This window comes from Ahaetulla prasina, chromosome 1 (genome assembly GCF_028640845.1).
Source record: "Ahaetulla prasina isolate Xishuangbanna chromosome 1, ASM2864084v1, whole genome shotgun sequence".
Classification (NCBI taxonomy): Eukaryota; Metazoa; Chordata; class Lepidosauria; order Squamata; family Colubridae; genus Ahaetulla; species Ahaetulla prasina.
This window is the reverse complement of record NC_080539.1, coordinates 177840264-177866008: the sequence shown is the minus strand read 5'-3', so window position 1 is coordinate 177866008 and position 25745 is coordinate 177840264. Positions and strand designations below refer to the sequence as shown.

General features: G+C 38.4%; 1 protein-coding gene across 2 annotated transcripts; it reads left to right on the top strand.

Moving 5' to 3' along the window:
• Positions 1-3357: 3357 nt before the first annotated feature.
• Positions 3358-25366, top strand: B3GNT2 (UDP-GlcNAc:betaGal beta-1,3-N-acetylglucosaminyltransferase 2). Of its 2 annotated transcripts, none has more exons than XM_058182707.1 (2): positions 3358-4408; positions 22489-25359. In XM_058182707.1, the coding sequence occupies exon 2, from the start codon at positions 22498-22500 to the stop codon at positions 23689-23691; it is 1194 nt and encodes a 397-aa protein (XP_058038690.1). In that variant the 5' UTR covers positions 3358-4408; positions 22489-22497; the 3' UTR covers positions 23692-25359. The 2 variants fall into 2 exon arrangements, with proteins under 2 accessions (XP_058038690.1, XP_058038693.1); XM_058182710.1 differs by lacking the exon at positions 3358-4408 and adding an exon at positions 18100-18250 and having other exon boundaries at positions 22489-25366.
• The last annotated feature ends 379 nt before the right edge of the window (positions 25367-25745 follow it).

Here is a 25745-nt window from a genome sequence, read left to right as displayed (position 1 = left end):
GTAAAGCACTACCTCATACTTGTTTCCATAGTTAGGTAATTTAAATATATGTAAGCATAATGGCACAATCAATCAAATCTCAGCCTGTCTTAAAACTGCCAACTTCAGAATTAATCATTGTTGCACCAAGTCTGGATCTGAGGAATGAACAAAGATCCTCTCCTAGAAGTCCTCTCTGTCTACAATCATAACTCTGCCTCCTGCCTTGTGGAGTGAAACTTGATAATTACTGCTGCCCACACTAATCTTCTGGTGAGGCATTCATCTTGCATCTTCCCCCTAATGCCAGCATGTGTGAGAGATAGAGCTCCAACGACTCTTACTGCTTTTCTGGCAGATTAAAATTTAAAAATTACACTGACTAAATATGTTCTGTAATATTAGCTCCTAGCCCTATAATGTTGGGTTAGGTGACTAGGAGAATCAGTCTCTTCTTGCCTCTCACCCTTTGGGGAGATCAATATTTTTAACAGGAGACTTTTTAAAAAAAATCAAAATATTATTTTTTTAAAGAAAGAAAAGGAGTTTAAAAAGTCTTTTTGGTTTTAAGTAAATGCAAATTAAATTTTGATTGGCAAAGGGGATAAAATATGGAATTCAGATTACAGCAGTGGTGGGTTGCTCCTGGTTCGGACCGGTTCTATAGAACCGGTAGTAAAACCGGCAGGAGGCTCCGCCCACTGACCCGAACATCATCAAACATGATCTGCGCATGCGCAGAAGCGGGCACGATGAGAACCGGTAGTAAAGGTAAGTAGAACCCACCCCTGGATTACAGGTCACAACTGAAAGGCTGTTTTATAAAAAATATGAAGAATAATACAGTGCTCTGGGAAGATCACAAGATGATGCTGGTCTGATCCCAATTTGGAACGGCAACTCAAGCTGAAAACACATAGCAATGTTCAACTTGTATAGAAAACCTAGATTCCACAGACAAAATGCTAGACTTTAAATAAAAACAAAACAAGTGTCAATTTTATGCAATATTGCCAGCTAATGCATACCCTGTCAAGAAATCCTAAAACAAATTTCTGTAAGGCTTTTAAGCATTTTGACATTCAGATATTGCCGAGTGTCAGTGCATATATACGGGAACCTTCACAAAAGCAAAACTTACAACCTATTCAGATAACAACTGAGTTAAAATGTTGTAAGGAAGGAAAAGTTTGTTTAATATAATTGTCTTTGAAACATTAATTAATAAATCTCAAGGAAATCAATCACTTATACTGTGTGGGTAAATGTAATAATTTATTTATTTATTTATTTATTATTTAAATTTTTATACCGCCCTTCTCCCGAAGGACTCAGGGCGGTTCACAGCCAGGTAAAAAATACACAATAATACAATATAAATACGATTAAAATACAATTAAAAAACTTATTAGATTGGCCAAGATTAAAAATTTAGGATAAAAACCCATTAAAAACCCATAAATTTAAAACTAACCCAGTCCAGCGCAGATGAATAAATGAGTTTTGAGCTCGCGACGAAAGGTTCGGAGGTCCGGAAGTTGACGGAGTCCTGGGGGGAGTTCGTTCCAGAGGGCGGGAGCCCCCACAGAGAAGGCCCTTCCCCTGGGCGTCGCCAGACGACACTGTCGCGCCGACGGCACCCAGAGGAGTCCCTCTCTGTGAGAGCGCACGGGTCGGTGAGAGGTATTCGGTAGCAGCAGGCGGTCCCGTAAATAGCCCGGCCCTATGCCATGGAGCGCTTTGAAGACGTTCACCAACACCTTGAAGCGCACCCGGAAGGCCACAGGTAGCCAGTGCAGCCTGCGCAGGATAGGTGTCACACGGGAGCCACGAGGGGCTCCCTCTATCACCCGCGCAGCTGCATTCTGGACTAACTGAAGCCTCCGGATGCCCCTCAAGGGGAGCCCCATGTAATGACCTTTAACTGACAAGAGGTTTTGAAAATATTCAGACCTCCTATTCTTTAATACATATTTGTGATAGAATTATTGCAAACAAATTTCCCAGAACTGTGTACTATAAAAATTAACTACCTTTGCCTATTCTTTGGCCACACTTTATCAAAATTTTCTGATTCCTGATTCCAAATGACTGACTGACTGACTTCTTTCTTTCCTTCTGCTAAAATGCCATGCAATGCTATGCCATATTTTAAAAATTTGATGGCAAGAGATTTACTATAGATGTCTTTCAAAAGCCCTTTAAAGAAAACCATGAATATCCTACGGGGGGAAAATACCAAATGGACAGAGTTTTTTAGTACGCTATATATAGCATCTTTTTATCTGGAAGAAAGAGCTTCATATTAAAAGTCTTTTTCTGAAGGCACAGTTTTAAGAACTACATTTTGAATACCTTTGTTGTGAGCCAAAAGTTTAGCAGGATTAGAATAGAATAGAATAGAATAGAATAGAATAGAATAGAATAGAATAGAATTTTTATTGGCCAAGTGTGATTGGACACACAAGGAATTTGTCTTACTATATCCTAAGTATGATTACTAAGTATGATTACTATATCCTAAGACATTAGATTGTCCAATATTGATATTCTGGCAATCTATTGGCATTCTAAGATTTGCAGTACACTTATAGTATCTGTAAAATGTATGTGTGGATTTCTAAAATAATAATTGAACAAGATTTTTGATTAGTGTAATTTCATATTGTATACTTTCTCTAAACAAATGACAATTTATTACACACCACAGAAAATACTGGAACCAAGGATACATTTATTTATTTTTTCACCGTGCTGAACTGATCCTTTGACTTTGCTAATGCTCAACCATCACCCACTACTTGAAGTTGTGTCTGCATAACTCACCAGATTAACATGTAATTGGCTAGTTTGTATTAAATGTGCATACTAAGGCTAGTGGATTAATTCGAAGAGCCAAACTGAGTGCAATCTACAGTCTAGAAACTTGCCTGATTTGGTGGCTGCGACGGTACTTAAGCAGATGCCTTCTGGAACTCGGATTTGGTGGAAGGAGAAACGAATGTCAGCAGATGCTTAATTCTAATGAGTAACTACTCCAGCAAAACCCCAGGAGGAGATGCTGTTTTGACGCACTAATTGCTTGTGTATGTAATTAGAACGGGTGTAGGTGGGAAAAGAAATTGAGGTATTAATTTGCTGTCATGGCACTGAAGGAAAAAAAAAACACCAACCCAGGCGGTCAGCAGAGAAGCGGAGACGCTCAATGTCATCTGCTAGCTCCCACCGCGCGATTTCTGTAGCTAATGACTCTCCGCCGGGCGATGTTGTGGAGATACTGTAGTTGAAACATTCCCACTCCAGCGGCTCCAGTTACGCCAACTCCTCCTCCCCTCTCCGCCCCCGGCACCTGATGAGGATGCGCAAGCACACTGAAAGGCGCCGCGAAGTTTACTACCCCGTGGAAGCAAACGCTTCACGTCTCGTCAGAAAAAAAAGAAGCTTTTCTCCACAAACCAATCCTTCCAGCGAAGACGAACTACAGCCCTGGCCGCTTCTTCCCCCCTCCCACTTTCCCACCCCCGGTCTCCTACTGCGCTGAGGCCTTCTTTAGCCGTCGGGAGACCGCCCAGGAGGTGTGGCTTGGAGCCTGTCTCCAGCGGTGGTTTTTTTGGTAACCGAAACTGAGCGACGGGAGTGGTTTTGCTGGGTTTTGTGCCCCCTCGGCCTGATACAAGGCAAGCCGCTGCGGGCGAACCTCGGACTACAAAGCGAGTGGAGGACTCCGGCGAGCGGTGCCGTCCAAAGGACGGCGAGCAACAAGTGCCCCTGGCCCTTTCGAGCTGGGCCGTCTACGAAGTTAAGAGGGTTCGGGTCCCCACTTCTTTCGGCTGCCTGAGAGCACGTGGCCCCGGCCCCTGGAAGGCGGACGCCTTGCGGAGGAACCATAGGCTCAGGGTCCGGCGCCCCCGTCTGCTACTGAAGCAAGAAGAAACCAGGGCGCCCTCGAGGAGATGCGCTGAAGCGAGGAGGAGAGAAGTGAAGTGGCGGCAGCGGGGTGAGTCACGAAAGCGAAGAGGAGGAGGAGGAGGAAGAGAAGAAAAAGGGAGACGGAAGCGGCCCTGACGTTTCTTCATTGCCTGGTTTCCCGCAACCGAAATGCTCCCTTCTCGCAGTCGGTGAGAGCCCCGGGAGCCACCCCTTCTTCCGATTGCTCGCGGGCCTGGGGCACTGGTTCCAGGGGGCAAAGCGAGGCGCTCTTGTACCGGGGGGAATCCACTCCGGACTGTGGGAGGAGCGAGGGGCAAGCGCCGCCGAAACAACGTGTAATGGGGGAAAACCCGGCACATCCTGGCTTTGCTGGCAAGGCCATCATCTCCTAAGAGCGATGGTGGCGGCTTCATCAAGGACGACAGCAAGAGCACCAACTCCGGTCACAGGGACCCGGCGACGTAGCAGGAGGAGCGGGCCCCGGCCATTGTCTGCCAAGGTAACGGCAAAGCCTCTTCCTCCGCGGCTTCGGTTGCGTGTCTTGCGTGCATGTGAGTTTGCTTGGCGACCGGAGAAAGGAGCTGTTGGTGTCCGGGCATGTTGAAGAGGATTGAGAGAGAGAGAGAGAAAGAAAAAGGTGGCTGTGGTTTTTCAAGAGGGGTCGCATTCAAGTGGATCGTGATAGGGTTTCCAGGGGTTTCCTGTCTTCGCGCAGAGGCGCTCGCCCGCACGCCCCAACAATCCTGTTAGGGCGGTTTAATGCTTTCCTCCGCCACTCCCTGAGTACGAAAGGAGACTGAATTGGACGTGGAAAATTTTGTCCCAGAGTATGGCTCGTGGGTATGGCGTCGAAATCTTGAAAAGATCAAGGGGGACTTTGCTCCCCTTGGGGTTTCTCGACTGTGTAAGAGACCAGCAGTGCTTTTTTACTTTTAAGAGGGAGTCGGTGATAAGTCCCTGCCTTGTTCTGCCGGGTTTTCTTTTTCCATTTTGGATTTTTTTTTATTTTCTTACTTTCATTTCTTATTTGCAAGCTCATGTCTGGTTGGATTTGAGTCATCAGATTACATTCTAAACGTTCTCTGGAGCGTAGAATTTATATAAAGAACTAACGAGAAAGAGAATTTGACAGTTTTGGTAAAATCTGGATAATTTCATCGAAGAACCAAATTGATATAGGACTGTTAAAGTACTGTGCAAAGAAGTGAAAAAGCTGTTGGCTTTCAGTTTATTTTCTACCTTGCATGGGTGCGGGACTGTAGGGGCTGTTCTGATTTTTTTCTGCTTTTCTTTGAGGTTTGTGCCCATCAGTCCAATTGATATTTGGTAACTTACTCTCTAACTATGGGGAAATAAAGGGTTTCATTATGTGTGTAAAGAAATTGAACTAATTGGAAGAAATAACAAGCCATCTTCAGTTTTAGTTTTTCTTAAGGTTTAAATGTTTACTCTTGCTGGTATAAGAACAAAGATTACAGATGGTTTGGATGCTCACAAAATAAACTAGAAAATGTCAATGATCACTAGATGGTGTTTTATTTGCTGTCATCTAGTGGTCATCTGGATGTTTGCAGCCCAAATCATCCTGTTCCCAAGCATTATAATTGTCCTTTAAAAATTACCTTCTCTGTTTGTGTGTCTCTCCTTGGATTTAGCTAATCAATTTCAGAATGTTTTGTAGTTAAGAGGACAATTAATCTCCTTTGAGTTCACATGTTATTTAGTTTTAGTCTGATATTTTCACTAAATAATGATTTAACTATAATGAGTACACACAAGACCACATCAGTTCTGTAAAAATTCACACAATGTTCTCCAAGGATAATTTTGCACGTATAAAACATTTACAGACTGGTAACTTTAGTACACAACCCCCAAATCATTCTTACTCCAAATAGTAAAACCTACTTAACATTCTTTTTGACTGGCCTCCATATAATTATTAGACTACATAACTATAGATTATTAACTCAAGGATTCAGCAGTGTAAAACAGAATCCCCTTGGCAAGGACAACTTACCAGATAAGAAAATTACTTTGACAAAGATTACCAAAAAAAATGTGCTGGAGTAATCATGATAATGCATTTTTACTCTTTGAATCCCTCCAAAAAGCTTCCAAAGTAGCTAGCACAAGACAACCATGATCCAAGGAAAAGAGGTGGAACATAGAAATAAAGGGAACTTGTTAGCTCTGGCTTTAGAGCTTGATAAAAATTCTTATCAAACGGAATGAAAGCGAACATAGAAATAAAGGGAACTTGTTAGCTCTGGCTTTAGAGCTTGATAAAAATTCTTATAAAACGGAATGAAAGCTGTTTGGGGTGCCTTGATGGGACAGTTAATCATAACTTGGGGAGACAGGCAGACACTAAACTGAAATTTGTATGTTGATAAAATAATGCTAGCTTTGGGAATATTTTCCATATTTAGAAAATAATGGCATTACCTGAGCATAAATGTTTTTTGCCTGTAACTAAGCTTTTGCACTGGATAGATTGTGACATTAGAGTGCAAGTAGAAAGGTGTTTTATAAAACTGTTTGGTTTGCCAAGACACCAAGAAATTATAGGCCTGACTCTTTTCTTAAAGAACTTTTTATCACATGCTGGGGAAATGGCCATGAAATCACATCAGATGTCACAATGCATGCAGAAAGAAATCCGATTCATTATGATCTGGGGGAGCAAGGAAAAAGTGAAGACTGAAATAGATACTGATATAAAAGCTATAGCAGGCTAGACTTGATACAAACTAGTGAGGTTTAGAATACAGATACTGTTTTCCATGATGAATTTAACCTTGGTAACTAAAATTCTTCTTAAAAAGGGGGTACAGAAAAAAGAGTGAATGGTAGATACTATAATGTTCCAAATAATCTGAACGATAGTCCAAAAAAATTATATACAGGTAGCTTGAAATATTTGCATATTTGAATGTAGGAAAGAGGCGTTAAGACTTTTTGTATGGGGGTTTAAAGGTAGGGTATCATTTTTGAAATGTTTAGAAAGCTTTTACTTTTTTAAAAAAAATAAATGCTGACAAAATTGGTGCGTTCCAATATAGTAGTTGAAGTCATACATTTTTAATGGCATGGACTAAAAATGAAACTAAAATTAGATGCATGTGACTATATTTCACATAATAAACTTAAAATTGATTCCACTCCACTTTTTAAACTGTTTCTGGGAGTGGGGGAAGTATTTTCATGTTCTTGTTATTTAATCAAGATTCTGAATATTTTAACTAAAATATTAGTTTATTATGCATTATGCATATTAGTATTATGCATTGTGAATGCATTAGTTAAACTCAGAACCTCAGTGTATTCTGTAATAAAATGTGATTATCTTAATATACATTTCTTCCACAGTTGGGGATTTTCAGGTCCCCCCAGTCAACACAGGATGGTCTGAGAATAAAAACATGCAGACTGGAATACATATGGAATTTAGTGGGCAGATCAGCACATACAGCTCTATCTCTAGATGTTGTGAATACTCAGGTGTGCTATCAAATGCATAAATACAACCATTGAGACATGACTTTCAATACGATGGAGATGGAAGGATAAGCTTGATTTATTTATTCAGTTTAAATGGTACCCACTCACATGAACAACTAAAAACCAGTTAAAAGGAATTGAATAACAACACATCATGCTTGGAGTGACTCATAAGCTGCACAATCTCATCCCTGACACCCAGAATCTTGACCCACTGCTCAAGAGAAGAATCTGGTCTTCAATGCCTTACAAATGATCAACAGAGTTGGGTCCATCCAAATCTTGGGATGATAGTGTTTTGTTCCATAGAACAAATACAAAGTAGCCACACTTCCTGGGTCCCATCAGATGACACCGTTTGATAGAAGGGACCTAAAGCATGCCTACCCTCTCAGCTCTTGTGGGATAGCCAGAATAATTGGGGACAACAGGTCCTGCAGATAAGCCAGCCAGCCCTATGTCATGGAGGGCTTCATAGATGAAAACCATTATCTTGCATCTGGAAGCCCATTGGGAGTTAACAAAGTAGAAGTGTGACATGGGTGCACTGAGATATGGCTGTAATTACCCGTAACTACTTACATTGCTTCAGCAGAGCCATAGTTTCAGGATAAGCCTTAGCTTCAGGTCACCAGCCATAGCTTCAGGGGAAGTCTCATTCAGAGCAAATTGCAATGATTTAGGCAGAAGGTGACCAAATCTGATGAAATCATAAGGAAGGTAGCAAGACAATTAAGAGTGGAAAGGGCAATTAGAGATTACAGGTGGCCCCACTTAATGACCATTCATTCAACAACTGTTTGGACTTATGACAATACTGAACCACTGGTACTTACAACCAGTACTCGTTCTGTCTGTCACAGTATCCTACAGTCACCTGGTTGTCGTTTGTGACTCTCATTGCTGGCTTCTGACAGCAAAGTCAATAGGAAAGCTGGCCGGAGATCACAAATGGCAACCACATGAAGTCAGGCTTAATTATGCCATGTGATACACTTAACGGCAGCTAGAACTGCTGGAAAGGCCATTCCTAAGCAGCATGGTCATTCTTTACCACCATGTTGTTTAACAATAGAAAGTTTAGTCTCAATTGCTGTTATTAACCAAGGACTACCTATCCTATACATTATTAAATCTAAGAGGGGAGGGGGCAAATATGAGAAAGATTTAGAGTAAGACCACTTTAATTATGCTAGGTATAAGTTGTGTGGGAAAATTACCTTGGTAAGTTTTCAAGGTAATTGTCAAGTCCTAGAAATAAGATACATTTAGATTTCTGGAAAGAACCAACAGGGATACGCATGTAATACACAATTGGCCACATTTGCAATCCTGGTGATTCTTACTCAGGAGAATACAGGTAGTTCTCACTGCAGTTGGGACCAGCAGCTCCATCGCTAAGTAATGTCATAAATTGAAAAATCACATGATCATGCCCAACTTACTAGGGCAGTCCCAGCTGCTGTCAGTAAATGAATCACCATGGATCATTTAGCACAACATCACATGATTGCAATTTGTGCCTTCCTGCCAGCTTCCCCATTGGCTTTGCTTGTTAGAAGCCAGTTGTGAACATTGCAAATGGCAGTCATGTGACTGTGGGATGCTGCAACCATCATAAGTGTACATCAGTTGTCAAGTGCCCAAAACATAGGACCATAGGGATGCTGCAACAACTGCAACTTTTAAGAACTAGCCATCTCATTGTTCAGCACTACTGTAACTTCTGGTTGCTGGATGAGTGATCTGTACAGGTAATTTTCAATTTACAACTGGTCATTTAATGACAGCTTCAGGAAGGAAATTTTACAACCTGTACAGCATTTCTGGCATAAAATGTGTCTCTTCCCCCACCCACCCCATCACAGTCACATGACCTCATTTCAGGAGCTTGATAACAGGCTCCCATTTTCATCTGGTTGCAGTGTTGTGGTATAGTATCCTGCAATCACATGACCATGATTTGAGACATTTTTTACTGGTTTCTGGCAAAAAATGCCCATTCTGAAGAATGGATTCATAACATAACATAACAACAGAGTTGGAAGGGACCTTGGAGGCCTTCTAGTCCAACCCCCTGCCCAGGCAGGAAACCCTACACCATCTCAGTCAGATGGTTATCCAACATTTTCTTAAAAATTTCCAGTGTTGGAGCCTTCACAACTTCTGAAGGCAAGTCGTTCCACTTATTAATTGTTCTAACTGTCAGGAAATTTCTCCTTAGTTCTAAGTTGCTTCTTTCTTTGATCAGTTTCCACCCATTGCTTCTTGTTCTACCCTCAGGTGCTTTGGAGAACAGCCCGACTCCCTCTTCTTTGTGGCAGCCCCTGAGATATTGGAACACAGCTATCATGTCTCCCCTAGTCCTTCTTTTTGTTAAACTAGACATACCCAGTTCCTGCAACCGTTCTTCATATGTTTTAGCCTCCAGTCCCCTAATCATCTTTGTTGCTCTTCTCTGCACTCTTTCTAGAGTCTCAATATCTTTTTTACATCGTGGCGACCAAAACTGGATGCAATATTCCAAGTGTGGCCTTACCAAGGCATTATAAAGTGGTACTAACACTTCATGTGATCTTGATTCTATCCCTCTGTTTATGCAGCCCAGAACTGTGTTGGCTTTTTTAACAGCTGCTGCACACTGCTGGCTCATATCTAAATGGTTATCCACTAGGACTCCAAGATCCCTCTCACAGGTACTATTATTGAGCAAGGTACCACATATACGGTACTGGTGCATTTTGTTTTTTTGGCCTAAATGTAGAACCTTACTTTTTTCACTGTTGAATTTCATTTTGTTAGATAGTGCCCAATGTTCAAGTTTGTCAAGATCTTTCTGTAACTTGAGCTTAACACTCTTCTGGAGTGTTAGCTATTCCTGCCAGCAGATTCCTGCCAACAGATTCAGACTGATGACTGTTATAAAAGCAGTCATAAAATTGGGTTTGGTCACATAGGTGCCTTGATTTACAACCACCAAGGAATTTCAGCTGGTGGGACCCAGAAGAGGAGCCTTTTCTGCCATGGTTCCAGCCCTATGGAACATCTTGTTAAAGCCATAGCTATGATAGCTTGGCAGAGGTGGTTGGTGCAATAATAGAAGATACCATTGTTTGTCCACTCAAAACTTAGAGTTTTGAATTTGATTGATTTTTTAAAATTGTAACCTTTTTATGTTTATAATTGTTCTTGTATTTGCATATTTTATCATTTTGTAAACTGCTGTCAAACCATTAGGCAGTTTAATAATAAATGAATACAAAAATCACAACTTACATAAAAATTCCAATCCCAATTGTGGCTGTGAATTGAAGTCTACCTGTAGTTCAAAACATTTGAATTTGTAGCCTGTGTTCTTTGGAGAACAGCCCGACTCCTCTTCTTTGTGGCAGCCCCTGAGATATTGGAACACAGCTATCATGTCTCCCCTAGTCCTTCTTTTGTTAAACTAGACATACCCAGTTCCTGCAACCGTTCTTCATATGTTTTAGCCTCCAGTCCCTAATCATCTTTGTTGCTCTTCTCTGTACTCTTTCTAGAGTCTCAACATCTTTTTACATCGTGGCGACCAAAACTGGATGCAATATTCCAAGTGTGGCCTTACCAAGGCATTATAAAGTGGTACTAACACTTCATGTGATCTTGATTCTATCCCTCTGTTTATGCAGCCCAGAACTGTGTTGGCTTTTTTAACAGCTGCTGCACACTGCTGGCTCATATCTAAATGGTTATCCACTAGGACTCCAAGATCCCTCTCACAGGTACTATTATTGAGCAAGGTACCACATATACGGTACTGGTGCATTTTGTTTTTTTGGCCTAAATGCAGAACCTTACTTTTTTCACTGTTGAATTTCATTTTGTTAGATAGCGCCCAATGTTCAAGTTTGTCAAGATCTTTCTGTAACTTGAGCCTATCTTCTGGAGTGTTAGCTATTCCTGCCAGCAGATTCCTGCCAACAGATTCAGACTGATGACTGTTATAAAAGCAGTCATAAAATTGGGTTTGGTCACATAGGTGCCTTGATTTACAACCACCAAGGAATTTCAGCTGGTGGGACCCAGAAGAGGAGCCTTTTCTGCCATGGTTCCAGCCCTATGGAACATCTTGTTAAAGCCATAGCTATGATAGCTTTGCAGAGGTGGTTGGTGCAATAATAGAAGATACCATTGTTTGTCCACTCAAAACTTAGAGTTTTGAATTTGATTGATTTTTTAAAATTTTAACCTTTTTATGTTTATAATTGTTCTTGTATTTGCATATTTTATCATTTTGTAAACTGCTGTCAAACCATTAGGCAGTTTAATAATAAATGAATACAAAAATCACAACTTACACAAAAATTCCAATCCCAATTGTGGCTGTGAATTGAGGTCTACCTGTAGTTCAAAACATTTGAATTTGTAGCCTGTGTTCTTTGGGAGAACAGAAAGCCAAACATAATTTCTTTCTCTATTTGGTTTTCTTAATATGTAAACAAAGGCACTATGCAAAATCACGTGAGTAATTTCTGAAAATAAATCTTAAGAGTTATTATGGAAGTTTAGGAACAATGGCAATCCAGTGTGTACACCACTTTCTGTAAAAATAAAAAGTGAAAAGCCATGCTTACTATAATTAGGTAGGCAGTTAAAAATAGAACTGTTGATAAAATAATGCTGTTATACAAAAGCTAAATGTGTTACATAGAGTTCTCATAACTGTACCTTAAATAAGTGTTATAACTAGAAAATAATTGAAAAGAGTGGGTTAGGAGGCTCAAGTAATTCTTACTATCAAGAAGCACTACAGCAATTGGGCCTCTTCAATCTGTAACAAAGGAAGATAAGGAAATACATGGTAGAAGGGGTGGCAAGGAGACTGATGACATTTTTCCCTCTGTCACAATGTTAGAATCCATTTTATTCCCCTGAAGCTAGATAAAGGAAGATTCTAGACCAATGGAAGAAAACAAGCTTGTTCAGTTCTCATATGTATTCAGACGCCACTGTGTGGTATAGAATAGTGGATTAAATGGCTCTGTGACCCAATCCAGGCATATTAAACTTCTTAGGTTGAATCAACTGTAGGATATTACAGTTAGATTTTCTTGACAATAGTTTCTGGCCACATTATATATGTTGAAATAAATATGTAGTTCTCTTTTCATAACTGCAGCTGAGAGAGGATTCCCATATGTACAAGATAATTTTTCATGGGCCATATGATCCATATTTTTGTAAAAATGAACTCTAATTTTAGTGCTTTAATGGTACCCTTTTGCATTTTTGAATTGGAGATGAAATGCTATCCAACATTAGAAAAATGTAATCATTTGTTGATGATGCATGTAGATCTACATGCGTATACCTGGTCACAGGTATGCATGTAGATCTACTCATACCTCAGAAATAACACAACGAGAAAAAATTATTTTCTCTCTCTGAAATGATTGTCAATTGCTGAACATTGTTGTTCATGTAATACCACAGTGTTGAAAAGGATGTTAAATTAAATTAGCTGAAAATATATTTTTGCAGGATTTTTTTCCTGTCCAATATTTTCAGAAAATCCATAACTAAAATGCAAGCTTCATTTGTTGATTTACCATAGTGGCAGACTTGCATAGCTTGTATTTAATGTTTCCAGTTGTTGGGGAGGGCTAATCAATTCATTTGGAGAGCAAGCGATGGATGCTCCAACAGTCTTGAAGGGAAGGGTTATTGCTCACTGACAAAATAATTCCCACAGTAAGTGAGTGCAGCCTCAAAAGATGAATTGTCCAAAAAGCAAACTGTTCCCTGTCATCCTTCCTTGCACCCCAAGTGGCTTGTTATCACTGTTCTGATTTGGGACTAGTGGCCAAAGCTCTGTGGTTCAGTGTTTACATTTGTCCCTTCCCCACCCACCCCACTCAAAACACCTATTTGGAATCCAGAACGATCTTAGAAACAAAGATGATTGAGGAGATTGCCATCTTCCTTTTTTTTTTTTTTTGTATGCTTAATTTGTCCTTTTAATTTAAAAGTAGAGTGAGGAGATGCTTTCAAGCATCCTAGAGAGGATCTGAAACCTTCCGCCTGCCTGTGCAGCTTCGATGTCTATAGGCTCTGTGGAAAGTAGGAGGCTTTATGGCCCTTAGGGCTTGCCGTAGGGAAAGACAAGTTTCTAGCCTGAGGAGAGTTTTGTGGGAACTCTGATGACAGGAAAAAAAAAATGTGGCTGAGGCAACTGTAAAAGAGGGGGAAATAGAGCAAGTTCCTGGCTGCTTCCCTTCATACAGCAGGGCTTTCCCCCCCCCCCCCCCAAGACTGCCAGAGGCTGAGGCCTATCCAAGTATCTCGGGATTGGGAAATCACAAACAGGTCTGAGAGACATTTTGTACATTTTAAACAAACCCCCAAGAACGCCACCTTAGAGGAATGTAGAGGTGTAAATGCTGAAGCTATTTTAAAAGTTGCCTGGAATACCGCAGAAGTTGTTGGGACTAGAAGCTTCTTTGGCTTCCCTTTTTTTTTTTGGTATCTGATGCTCACTGGGTGATATTTGGCCCTTCGTTCTCTCTTGGCCCTTTTACCTTTCAGGTGGTTGTTGGGTGGAGTAAAATAAAATAAAATAAATAAACAAGAGGAAGAAACACTTTGTATGTACACTACCTCAGTTTCTGAAAGAATCTGGATGTGAATCAAATAATCAACCAACAATTGAAGAGCCTGTTTATGTTTTTTGCTAGATGCTCATTTCTCTAGAGCACGGCTTACGAGTTGAACCCTAATTCTTCCCCAAAGATTTTCTGATTTTAAACTCTTAGCAGGAACATCTTAAGACTCAGGGGTTTCTCGTGCCTTAAGACCGCAATCAGACCATCCTGTGTAGCTATAGAGTGGAGTCTATAAAAATAACAGGGGGGGGGAGAGGCGTAACTTGAAATCACCAGTTTTAAATATTTAACACCAGTGTGTTAAGAAAAAACAAAAACAAATCTCAATACAGTACAAACTGACTTTATGCTCTTGAAGTGACAGAATAATAGAGTTGGAAGGGGCCTTCAAGGTCTTCTAGTCCAACCTCTCTGCTCAAGCAAGAGACCCTGTTCCATTTCTGACAAATGGCGATCCGATCATTTCTTAAAAACATCCAGTGTTGGGAGCACCCACACTTTTTGAAGGCAAGATGATTGATTGTTCTGTCAGGAAATTTCTCCTTAGTTCTAGGTTGCTTCTCTTCTTCATTAGTTTCCATCCATTGCTTCTTGTTCTGCCTTCGGGTACTTTGGAGAAAAGGTTGAAACCCCCCCCCCACTCTTCTTTATGGCAATCCCTTAGATATTGGAGCACTGCTATCCTGTCCCTAGTTCTTCTTTTCATTAAATTTGAGATGCCCAATTCCTGCAACTCTTCTTGTGTTTTAGCCTTCAGTCCCCTAATCATCTTTGTTGCTCATCTCTGTAATCTGCTTAGAGTCACAACATTTTTTTTTTATATTGTGGCAACCAAAACTGGATTCAATATTTTCTGTCTCAGGACTGACTTACAGAAGTTCATTTTCTATCTTATCTCCATGCTGAGGTTGAAAGGAGGTGGAGCTTAGCTTCACACATTGAACAATTGGTTAGTATATTTCCCTCCAATTTAGAAACCATTTAATTACAGAGTAAGAAGAATCCATATAAATAGAACTTTAAAATTTACTGAGGCTAATTTTGTGAGTAATAAGCCTAAGGAATTAGTGAGTCTAGATACTGTATGCAACCTTTGAAATCAGAAATTATATCACCGAAGTTCAGCATCATGTTACGAATAAATGAAGATGTCTTTTCATGCCAATTGTCAGAGGGGAAAAAACAGTATAAAGTGAAAGATAGGCTTAACAAATGAAAAAAGGAAGTTAAATAAAAAATGCCAAGCCTCCTTTTGTATGCCACTGCCTTGAAAGTAGTCCTGGATCTTATATTGTCAAAGTAGTTGTCCTTCAGTGATATTAAGCATGGCTTACTGAATAAATCATTTAGCAAGTTTTCAAAGAGCTCAGGACTACACCTAAAATTTTTGAGAACTCAAAACCTCAAAAACCACAACCCCAAACCATTATTTACGAAGCACAATGACTGGATTAGCACAAAGCCAAAGCCAAACAGAAACATTCTTATTTAACTTGTTGAACAAGCTATTTACCCATTTACCATGTCTTTAAAGTGAGAGACTGTTACTTACGAATTGCATATTGTAGAATGCACACTGTTGCTAAACTTACAGTACTACTGTTGTTAATAATAGATTATGAATTGTTGAAGTGTTTGAATGCAGTAAGATGGCTGAATAATGAAACATTGCTTTATAGTATATTCAGGTATGGAAAAAGTAGAATGGAAACCTCTTGAGAAGCAATTAGTTCTTAACTGAGCATCCCAATATAATTGGGTTAGTTGGATTTATTTATTTATTTCAAAGAAGAATGAAATTTGATGAAATGATTTCATCATCAATCAGTTATAATATAAATTTTAGGCAGACATGAATAAAATGTTAGTGCACATAATGAATGATTTTACAGTCAAGAATTTATTTATGAAAACATACTAAGCTAGGCTTTATTCCAGGCTATACAGCATATGACCATCTCTCAGAATGAAGTTTCTCTTTATGGCTCCTCAAATCAGAAAGAAAAGCTAAACAAAAAGCAAAAGCAAACCAAAGCATTTTAGAAGAGAGAAAATCAAAATCCCAATTCACAGGTCTGCTAGACAAATGCCAAAAGGAGCTTCTGAATCTCTTCTTCAACTGTTCCTTGGCAGCCAAAGATAACTGAGCAACGTGCACAGTATAATCAAAGAATATTTGAATTAACATGCTGTTTTTAAATTGGGCAGAATATTAAAACAAATTCAGAAAAGAGAGCCAATCTATTAGTTATCCAGTTGAAATAAGGGTCCCATATCTCTTGAAAACTTTTAATACCCAATATAATATTTAGAAAGAAAAATAAAAGTCACTACTATTTTTATGTGGCCAAAGAATCAGAACCAGTTTGCTTGGCACCTTCAACCTGGAAGTTCCTAATTTTAAGAAAACGATAAGTTTTCAATTCAAATATTGGATTTTATATTTTGATTTCCTAGTAAAGATATATTTTATAAATATTTAACAGAATATTTATAATCCAGAATATCCAGAAGGTTTTGAAATCAACACTACAATGCAGAAATTTCAAAGTTTTTTTTAGTTCCTCTGTTTTCTCCTATAGTGAGAGTGGAAAAGAAATTCTATTCCAAGAGTACAGAATTTTATTATTAACCTGACATTTAATCACAGCTTGCAAATGGACCAAGGCACTGAAGCTTCATTTTTCTGACTCCTGGAAATCTTATTGAGCAACTAAATTAAATTCTGAAGTTTATGGGCCCTGCATTTACTTTCAAATAAAGTTTCCCAACCATAAATCCCACTGAACTCACCTTTTAAATATGAATGTTATCCCACAGTTCAAGTATCATGTTTAATATATTTTTATATTCTGGAATTTTAAGATTCATAATAAAAAATGAACTGATAGATTATGTTTGCGTGATGAGCCATGGCTCTTAAAAGTAGAATCATAGGGGTGGAAGGGACTTTGGAGAACTTCTAATCCAACCCCCTGTTCAAGACCCTTACACTACCTTTGAGAAATGGTTCTCCAATATTTTCTTGAAAATCTCCAGTGATGGAGCACCCATAAATCTAGGAGGCAAACCAGTTCCATTGATAAATTGTTCTCACTGTCAGGAAATTCCTCCTTGGTTCCAGGATGGATCTCCCTCTGATGAGCTTTCTCCCATTGCTTCTTGTCCTGCCCTCAAGTGCCTTGGAGAATAAACCGACCGACCCCCTTTTCCCCCTGTGCCAACTCTTCAGGTATTAATAAATATCAAATAAAATAGTTTGTGAAGAGGTAATTAATTATTGGGTACTTGGTGAAGGCAGAGTTTGTCATAATGTTTGAGTTAAGTTCAAGAAAACCATGTTTTTATCTTATTATTTAACAAGAAAGAAAAAGCAGCACAAATCCTTTTTTGCTGTCTTTCCCGACTGCTGAAAGAATAGCAATTCCTCTTTCTTTTCAAAAATGCCTTGCCTGTGCCAAAGGATTTAGCATTTGCTGAACCAGCAGAAATGACTGAAGAGATTTGAGCTGAAACTTGTGGGTACTGATTAAAGTTGATAACTTTGTTGATACTCTAGGTAGCTGATTTGTTATGTAATTATGTTATAATCAGTGTAAGATGCATTGATTACAAACTAATCCTTCTACAGTTTAAAATGTTCTAATCTAAATGTTATGAAGCGGTTTTGAAGAATGCTGCGAATGTGGTTTTTTTAGAGCAAAACTTTAATTCATTTCTACTAAAAATAATTATGGAATGATATTGATTTGTTGTTCAGTTACTAAGCCACATATGACTCTTTGTGACCACAGCATGCCAGGCTCTCCTGTTCTGCATTGTCTTGTGGAGTTTGCCTAAATTTTTATGTATTTAACCATCTCATCCTCTGCCATCCCTTTTTCCTTTTGCCTTCAATCTTTCCCAAGAACAGGGTCTTTTCCAATGAGTCCTGTCTTCTCATTATGTGGCTATAGTATTTGAGCTTCCATTTCAGTATCTGTTCCTTCCAAAGAATAATCAGGATTTATTTCCTTTAGGGTTGACCGATTTGATCTCCTTGCAGTCTAAGGGATTCTCAAGAGACTTCGCCAGCATCACAATTCAAAAGGATCAATTCTTCGGTGCTCATCCTTCCTTATAGTTCAACTCTTGCAGCCACATATTACTACTGGGGAAACCATAGCTTTGACTATACGGACATGTTTGTTAGCAAGGTGATGTCTCTGCTTTTAATACATTGTCTAGATTTGCCATAGCTTTCCTCCCAAGGAGCAGGCATCTTTTAATTTCATGGCTGTAGTCACGGTCTGCAGTGACCTTAGAACCCAAGAAAATAAAATCTGTGACCGCTTCCATTTCTTCCCTTCTATTTGCTAGGAAGTGATGGAATCAGATGACATCTCCTTTTTCATGTTGAGTTTCAAGCCACCATTTGCACTCTTCTCTTTCACCCTCATCAAGAGGCATGTTAGTTCCTCTTCACTGTCTGCCATTAGAATTAGAATGGTATTGAAGCAACTGTTAATTAAAGCCAGTGACAATTCGTTCCCACTTTTTTTAGAAGAAAGGAGAAAATTGTTTTCATATATTGTTACTTCTTCCTATAGTTGAAGGTATCTTAGTTTTCAGAATTACAGACAATAAAGCATAGATTATAGAAGATGTGAAACGGTGGTGGGTTTCAAAATTTTTTAGTACCAGTTCTGTGGGTATGGCTTGGTGGGCATGGCATGGGAAGGATACTGTAAAATCTCTATTCCCTCCCCACTCCAGGGGAAGGTTATTGCAAAATCCCCATTTCCTCCCCATCAACTGGGGAGGCAGAAAATAGATGGGGGCGGGCAGGGGTGAAATCTAAAAAATTTCCCTACCGGTTCTGTGGGCGTGGCTTGGTGGTCAGATGACTGGGTGGGCTTGGCCAATAACAATAAATAAAATAATAAAGTATACAAAACAATAAGGTACCAAAAACTAACTTTCACACTTTACACACACACAACACAACTGACTGACACACAATGTAAAAGCAGCTGCACCTCACCCAAAATGGCCCCTGCAACAAGCAGGAATCTCACACAGCCACAAAAAGCTCAAAAATCAACTTTCACACTTTACACACACAACACAACACAACACAACTGACTGACACACAATGTAAAAGCAGCTGCACCTCACCCAAAATGGCCCCTGCAACAAGCAGGAATCTCACACAGCCACAAAAAGCTCAAAAATCAACTTTCACACTTTACACACATAACACAACAGACTCACACATAATGTAAAAGCAGCTGCACCTCACCCAAAATGGCCCCTGCAACAAGCAGGAACCTCACACAGCCACAAAAAGCTCAAAAATCAACTTTCACACACACAACACAACTGACTGACACACAATGTAAAAGCAGCTGCACCTCACCCAAAATGGCCCCTGCAACAAGCAGGAATCTCACACAGCCACAAAAAGCTCAAAAATCAACTTTCACACTTTACACACAACACAACACATAACACAACAGACTCACACATAATGTAAAAGCAGCTGCACCTCACCCAAAATGGCCCCTGCAACAAGCAGGAACCTCACACAGCCACAAAAAGCTCAAAAATCAACTTTCACACTTTACACACACAACACAACACAACACAACTGACTGACACACAATGTAAAAGCAGCTGCACCTCACCCAAAATGGCCCCTGCAACAAGCAGGAATCTCACACAGCCACAAAAAGCTCAAAAATCAACTTTCACACTTTACACACACAACACAACACAACAGACTCACACATAATGTAAAAGCACCTGCACCTCACCCAAAATGGCCCCTGCAACAAGCAGGAACCTCACACAGCCACAAAAAGCTCAAAAATCAACTTTCACACTTTACACACACAACACAACACAACAGACTCACACACAATGTAAAAACAGCTGCACTTCACCCAAAATGGCCCCTGCAACAAGCAGGAAACTCATACAGCCACAAAAAGCTCAAAAACCAACTTTTACACTTTACACACACACAACACAACTGACTCACACACAATCAATTGTGTTGTAAATGTTGTACCTTGATGAACGTATCTTTTTTTTTTTTTTTATGTACACTGAGAGCATATGCACCAAGACAAATTCCTTGTGTGTCCAATCACACTTGGCCAATAAAAATTCTATTCTATTCTATTCTATGTAAAAATAAAAAAATAAAAAATAAAACTATAATAAAAAAATAAAACTCTTTAAAAAAAACCAATTAACTATTTTAAAAGCCCCCCCCTCCCCCCAGGGTACTTACCTTAATTCAAGGGACAAGGCAGGCAGATTGAGTTGCTCACCGATGAAATGGATTGCAGGCAGGCACATTCAGTTGCTAGTTGATGCAATTGATTGCAGCAGCCGAAGCAAAGCAAGGCAGGAGCGAGCCCAAAAGAAGCAGCAAGTAGGCAAGTGGGCACTGGGCAATTGGGTGGGCATGGGAGTGGGGGGAGGTGGGCAGGGATTTTTGCTACTGGTTCTCTGAACTACACACCCCATCGCTACAGGATCATGCGATCTGGTCTGAACCGGAGCATTTTACCCCTGGGGGCGGGCCAGTCAGAATTTTTACTATCAGTTCTCCGAACTACTCAAAATTTCCACTACCGGTTCTCCAGAACTGGTCAGAACCTGCTGAAACCCACCTCTGACGTGAAAACTACCTTTCTATTCTGAGAATATGGAGATGCTTGGCAAATACTGTTGAGGTTAAATCCATCTTGAGCTATGGAAACTCACCGGTTGATAATGCACTTTATATATAGCATGGTTTCACATTCACTGGAACCAGAATTGGGGCAAGCTGAAGTTTAGATTGGATGTGGAATGACACCTATATCTCTTCTTGTAATCAGAATACGGGAATAATTCAGGGTTTATCAGACTCTGTAATGGGCTGGATAGAGGTCAGTAAATCAAAATTGACACTTGGGAGCAACCAGTTATTAAACAGTGTTAGAGAATTCCTACTAAGTTTTATCTTTCACATTTGGTTTTATATACAGGAGAAAAATGTGTAAAAATGAATATGCTATATTAAAAGGTTTATTTTGTATTTCAGAAGTTTACTTTTGAGAGCAAGAGAACTGCTCCTTCATTACAGCCTCCATTTTCATTTCTAGATTGGGAGTTGATTTTGTGAAGAGCATTTTAACCTGTTATACAATTAAATATCTGTCTTTGTATCAGAGAAAGATTACACTTTTGCTAGTGGTCTTTCTATGTTGGGTTGAATTTGAGTTTCTCTTAAATGGTTTTACCTAGAAGGTAGATTATAAATATATATATTTAAAAAAATATAAGTGACAATTAGCATAATTCAAGAGATACTGTTAGCATATAAATAAGGACTTGCAAAAAAAAGATACCTACCAGATTTGTTTTTCAAAATCCCTTCCATGTTACATAAAACTCTACAAATAATCACACACTAGTATTTTAGCTATGCTGCTAGTTTGAATTGCTTTCAGTTTTGGAATGTGGATAATATCCTAATTCCTTTTTGAATTGATAGAATTTTAAGCTGGAAGGATTGCATTTTAAACCTCAAATGAATAGTGTGGTAGAAGTATAAAGATAAATAAACTCCTACTATACATTACATGAATGAATTAGATCCTCTCTGATGTCTGAACCATTTTGACAGCTTCCGCAGCCTTCCCTGTTCTCACTGCTGAAATTCAACTGCACACTGTGTCTTAAAGTTTATAGCTTTTAAAACCATTAAGTTATTCTTTGGGGAAGGACTTTCTGGATATTTTTGAGGCTTGCATACCTACCAACAATATTGATGATACTGTCCTGTTCATTGTGGCTTTTGGGGAGGGGGAGGGGAGTGAAGCCTTTCAGCACTGAAACATGGTCCATTTGTATTGTTTATCACTTCTGTACAATTTTATGTAAACTGATTCTTGCTCCATAACCAATTACAGGATTTTTGAGCATGTAGTAAGCCTTGTTAGTTAGGGAAAAATGATGGGTCAAGTAGATTTTAAAATTGCTTAAAACTGTATAGTAGCTAGTTTTTCTCTTCTACAGCCCTGAGCACGTTTCTTGCAGAGAGTGATCTTAAGTGATATAAATTCTCTTCTGGTTCGCAGACTTCCACTGCCTTTTTTGTATTTGTGGACTACAGTTAGTGAACATAATTGGGACTAGCAACGTGGTCATTAAGTGAAGCAGTTGTTATGTGAAACCACCACTGTACTTATTTCAGCTTTCTTTGCTTTTCAGATGGTTACTTTTTAATCGCTGTTATAATTGCAAATGGTTGTTAACTGAGATAGTTTCTAAATGAGGACTGCATATTCTGTTGAAGATGAGATCTCAATTGGCTAAGCTTTTTATTCTACGATGTTACTATTTATGCAAATCTTGTTATATTAATAAATACCTTTCTGCTTTAAATGTTTTCCAGATATGAGACATGATTGTTGGACGCAGAAGATTAAAATTGCTGGGAATTCTGATGATGGTAAATTTCTTTATATATGTCATTGTGGAAGTCTCAAAAAATAGTGGTCAAGACAAAAATTCAAAACGACAAGTTATACTCCCAAGGAGCAGGTTTTGGAGAAAGTATATTCCTCACAAGGCATATTGGAATAAACAGCAGCAGAAGTTGGAAGACTTGTATAATCCTATTTTTGCATTGCTTTTCAATATGACTGTGGAAGAAAGGTTATCTTTCAATAATAGCTTTTTGAACTCCTGTGATCCTGATCCATCTTTATCCTCAGATCTTAAAGATTTTGAAGACTTACCAGATAGATTTAAAGACTTTTTTCATTATTTAAGATGTAGAAATTATTCATTATTAATAGATCAGCAACACAAGTGCAAACATAAACCTTTTTTGCTTCTGGCTATTAAATCACTCATACCACATTTTGATAGAAGGCAAGCAATCCGGGAATCTTGGGGAAGGGAAATTAAATTGGGAGACATAACTATTGTGAGAGTTTTCCTATTAGGTCAAATTCCTCCCGAAGATAACTATCCCAATCTGACAGATATGTTGAAATTTGAGAGCAAAACCCACCAAGACATACTTCTGTGGAACTACAGAGATACTTTCTTCAATTTGACTCTAAAGGAGGTACTATTTCTAAAATGGGTTAGTAACACTTGCCCTGATGCTCAGTTTATTTTCAAAGGAGATGATGATGTTTTTGTGAATACTCATCAGATCCTGGATTACTTGAAGAGTTTAAGTAAAGAAAAAGCCAAAGACTTGTTCATAGGTGATGTTATCCGTGATGCTGGACCTCATCGTGATACAAATGTGAAATACTATATCCCACACAGTATTTATGAAGGCTCTTATCCTCCATACGCAGGAGGTGGCGGATTTCTTTATTCTGGTGATCTGGCATTAAGATTAGCTAACATATCTGACCAAGTCCTTCTTTATCCTATTGATGATGTGTACATTGGCATGTGCCTTCAGAGACTTGGGCTTTCTCCAGAAAAACACAAAGGCTTCAAAACATTTGACATTGAAGAGAAACAGAGGGACAATATATGCTCCTATACAAATCTAATGTTAGTCCACAACCGGAATCCTCGAGAGATGATTAAAATCTGGACGAACTTGCAAGATCCACATTTAAGTTGTTAAAAATGTATGTCCAAAAATTATTCCTAAATTTCAGTTTAAATTCTTTGGCTAAATGGTAAGCATATTATCTTCAATTGGTAGCTTGTTTTGTAAACCAAAATTAGCTAGTAACATTGTCTAGTACTTCTAAAAGTGAGATTACAACTACAAGAGTGCACATCAGAAGATATGGCATGAAAATATTTTCATTATAGTACTGTCCTAAAATTTTGAAAAATTAAAGCTTTCCAAAGTTGTGATTAGTGTAATTTTAAAGAAAAACTGATTAGTCAAAATATATTCAGTAAATTGCTCTTCTTCTGATACTGTAATTAAATTATGGTGATAGATTCCATCATCTTTCCTGAGATGAGAAATTATAGAGATTTTGCTGTTAACTCAAGACTCTTATTTTCCCAATTTAGCTTCCATAATAATTTAATATCATAATTAAAGATGGGTTTTTGCAGCTTAGTTTCCCACCTTCAACTCCAAATCCTTTATCACTTCATTAAATAATATTTTAGTTAACGATGTGTAGAAACATCTCTAATATGGGACTGTGCATTTAAAAGATCAAATTTTATGTCAGTGAGAATCTCATGAAAATGGTGATAATTGAGATACCAATTTTTAAAAAATCCTTAAGTTTATTGTGTCTATTTTGGAAGGAATAGATTCTAAAAGTCTCAAATCACTATATTGCTATATCTTCATATGTGTTATATCTGACAATTCAAACAGCATTTGCTGTCTTTGTACATGTAGAAGTGCCTGTATTTATTGTTTAAATGGAAGACCAAAATATTTTCTTAAAAATATTTAAGAAACATTTGTAAAGCGCTGTCAGTCATATTTAAATTAAATAGAGTATGCTATTTTAAATGTGTTGAAATGCAAAATGTTAAATAAAATTGTTTTTGAATTTGAAAAAAAAAGTTATTTGTGTGCATTACAGTGTTTGTGTAGTATGTCTAGACAGTTCTAAATACTTCAGTGCTTGGCAACTGCTTTTGACTAACAGAGCAGTTAAAGAAATAAAACTTCCACATATCAGAGTTCTTTTCATGGCTTGCTCCATTGCATGAAGGAAAAAAAAATGACAAATCTAGCTATTTTTTATATCTTTATCATATTTCTAAGGGGGGTATTGTGGGGAAAAACTGGAAGAGGGAGCACTGTGCAATTCCCCTTGACCCCTGAATGAAAAACAGAATGGAAATCAAATGAATATAGTTTGCAGGAGCAAACTTGGTTTAAAAGGTAGCACTGAATGATACTTCACACTGAAAATTTTCTTCTATTGGTACAAAAGTGCTGCCAAAGATGTTTCTGTTGTTCTAGTTATTCTAATGTTATGAATTAAAATACTAGAAAACATATTTCACATTTAGGTACAGATTTTAGGAGGAACCATAAAAAAACCTAGAACTTCTCTATGCTGTCCAGCTTTACGAAAGTATACATAGAACAAAATTAATTACTCTTATTGTATCCTAGTTTGTTCTTTGTGTTAATTAACCAAAAATGAAATATCCTCATGTAGCAACCCTATATTCATTTAAAGGCCATAAGTCTCAATGAACTTATATCTGCATAAGCAAAATAAGATTGCACTCCAAATATATTTTAATTTATGAAAGTAGCTAGAAGTATCTTGCTTCTTGTATCAGCTATCAAATCTATAGCAGTAACATTTTGGTAACTAATAAAATATTTGGAATTTGGAAACTGGTAAAAACTTCTTTTGTAAAATGTGCTTATGACTTGATTCTGCTTTTTTATTGTATAATTTCTTATACTATCACAACATAAAATAGCACATAATTGAATTGCACAATGAATTGATTAGACAATATATGGCTCATGATCTGTATGTCACAAATCTGGAGAATTCCTAGAGACGGAACATTTTTGGAGTTTTCTGTGCTATATTGGCTTTTATGCAAGAAACCATGTCACACACTTTAGATTTTTTTGATCTGGTCTAATTTTTATTGAAACCCAAGATAACTCTGACCAAAGCCCTATATGGCAACCTTGCCTATAAGGATTGATATTATTAAAATATTAAT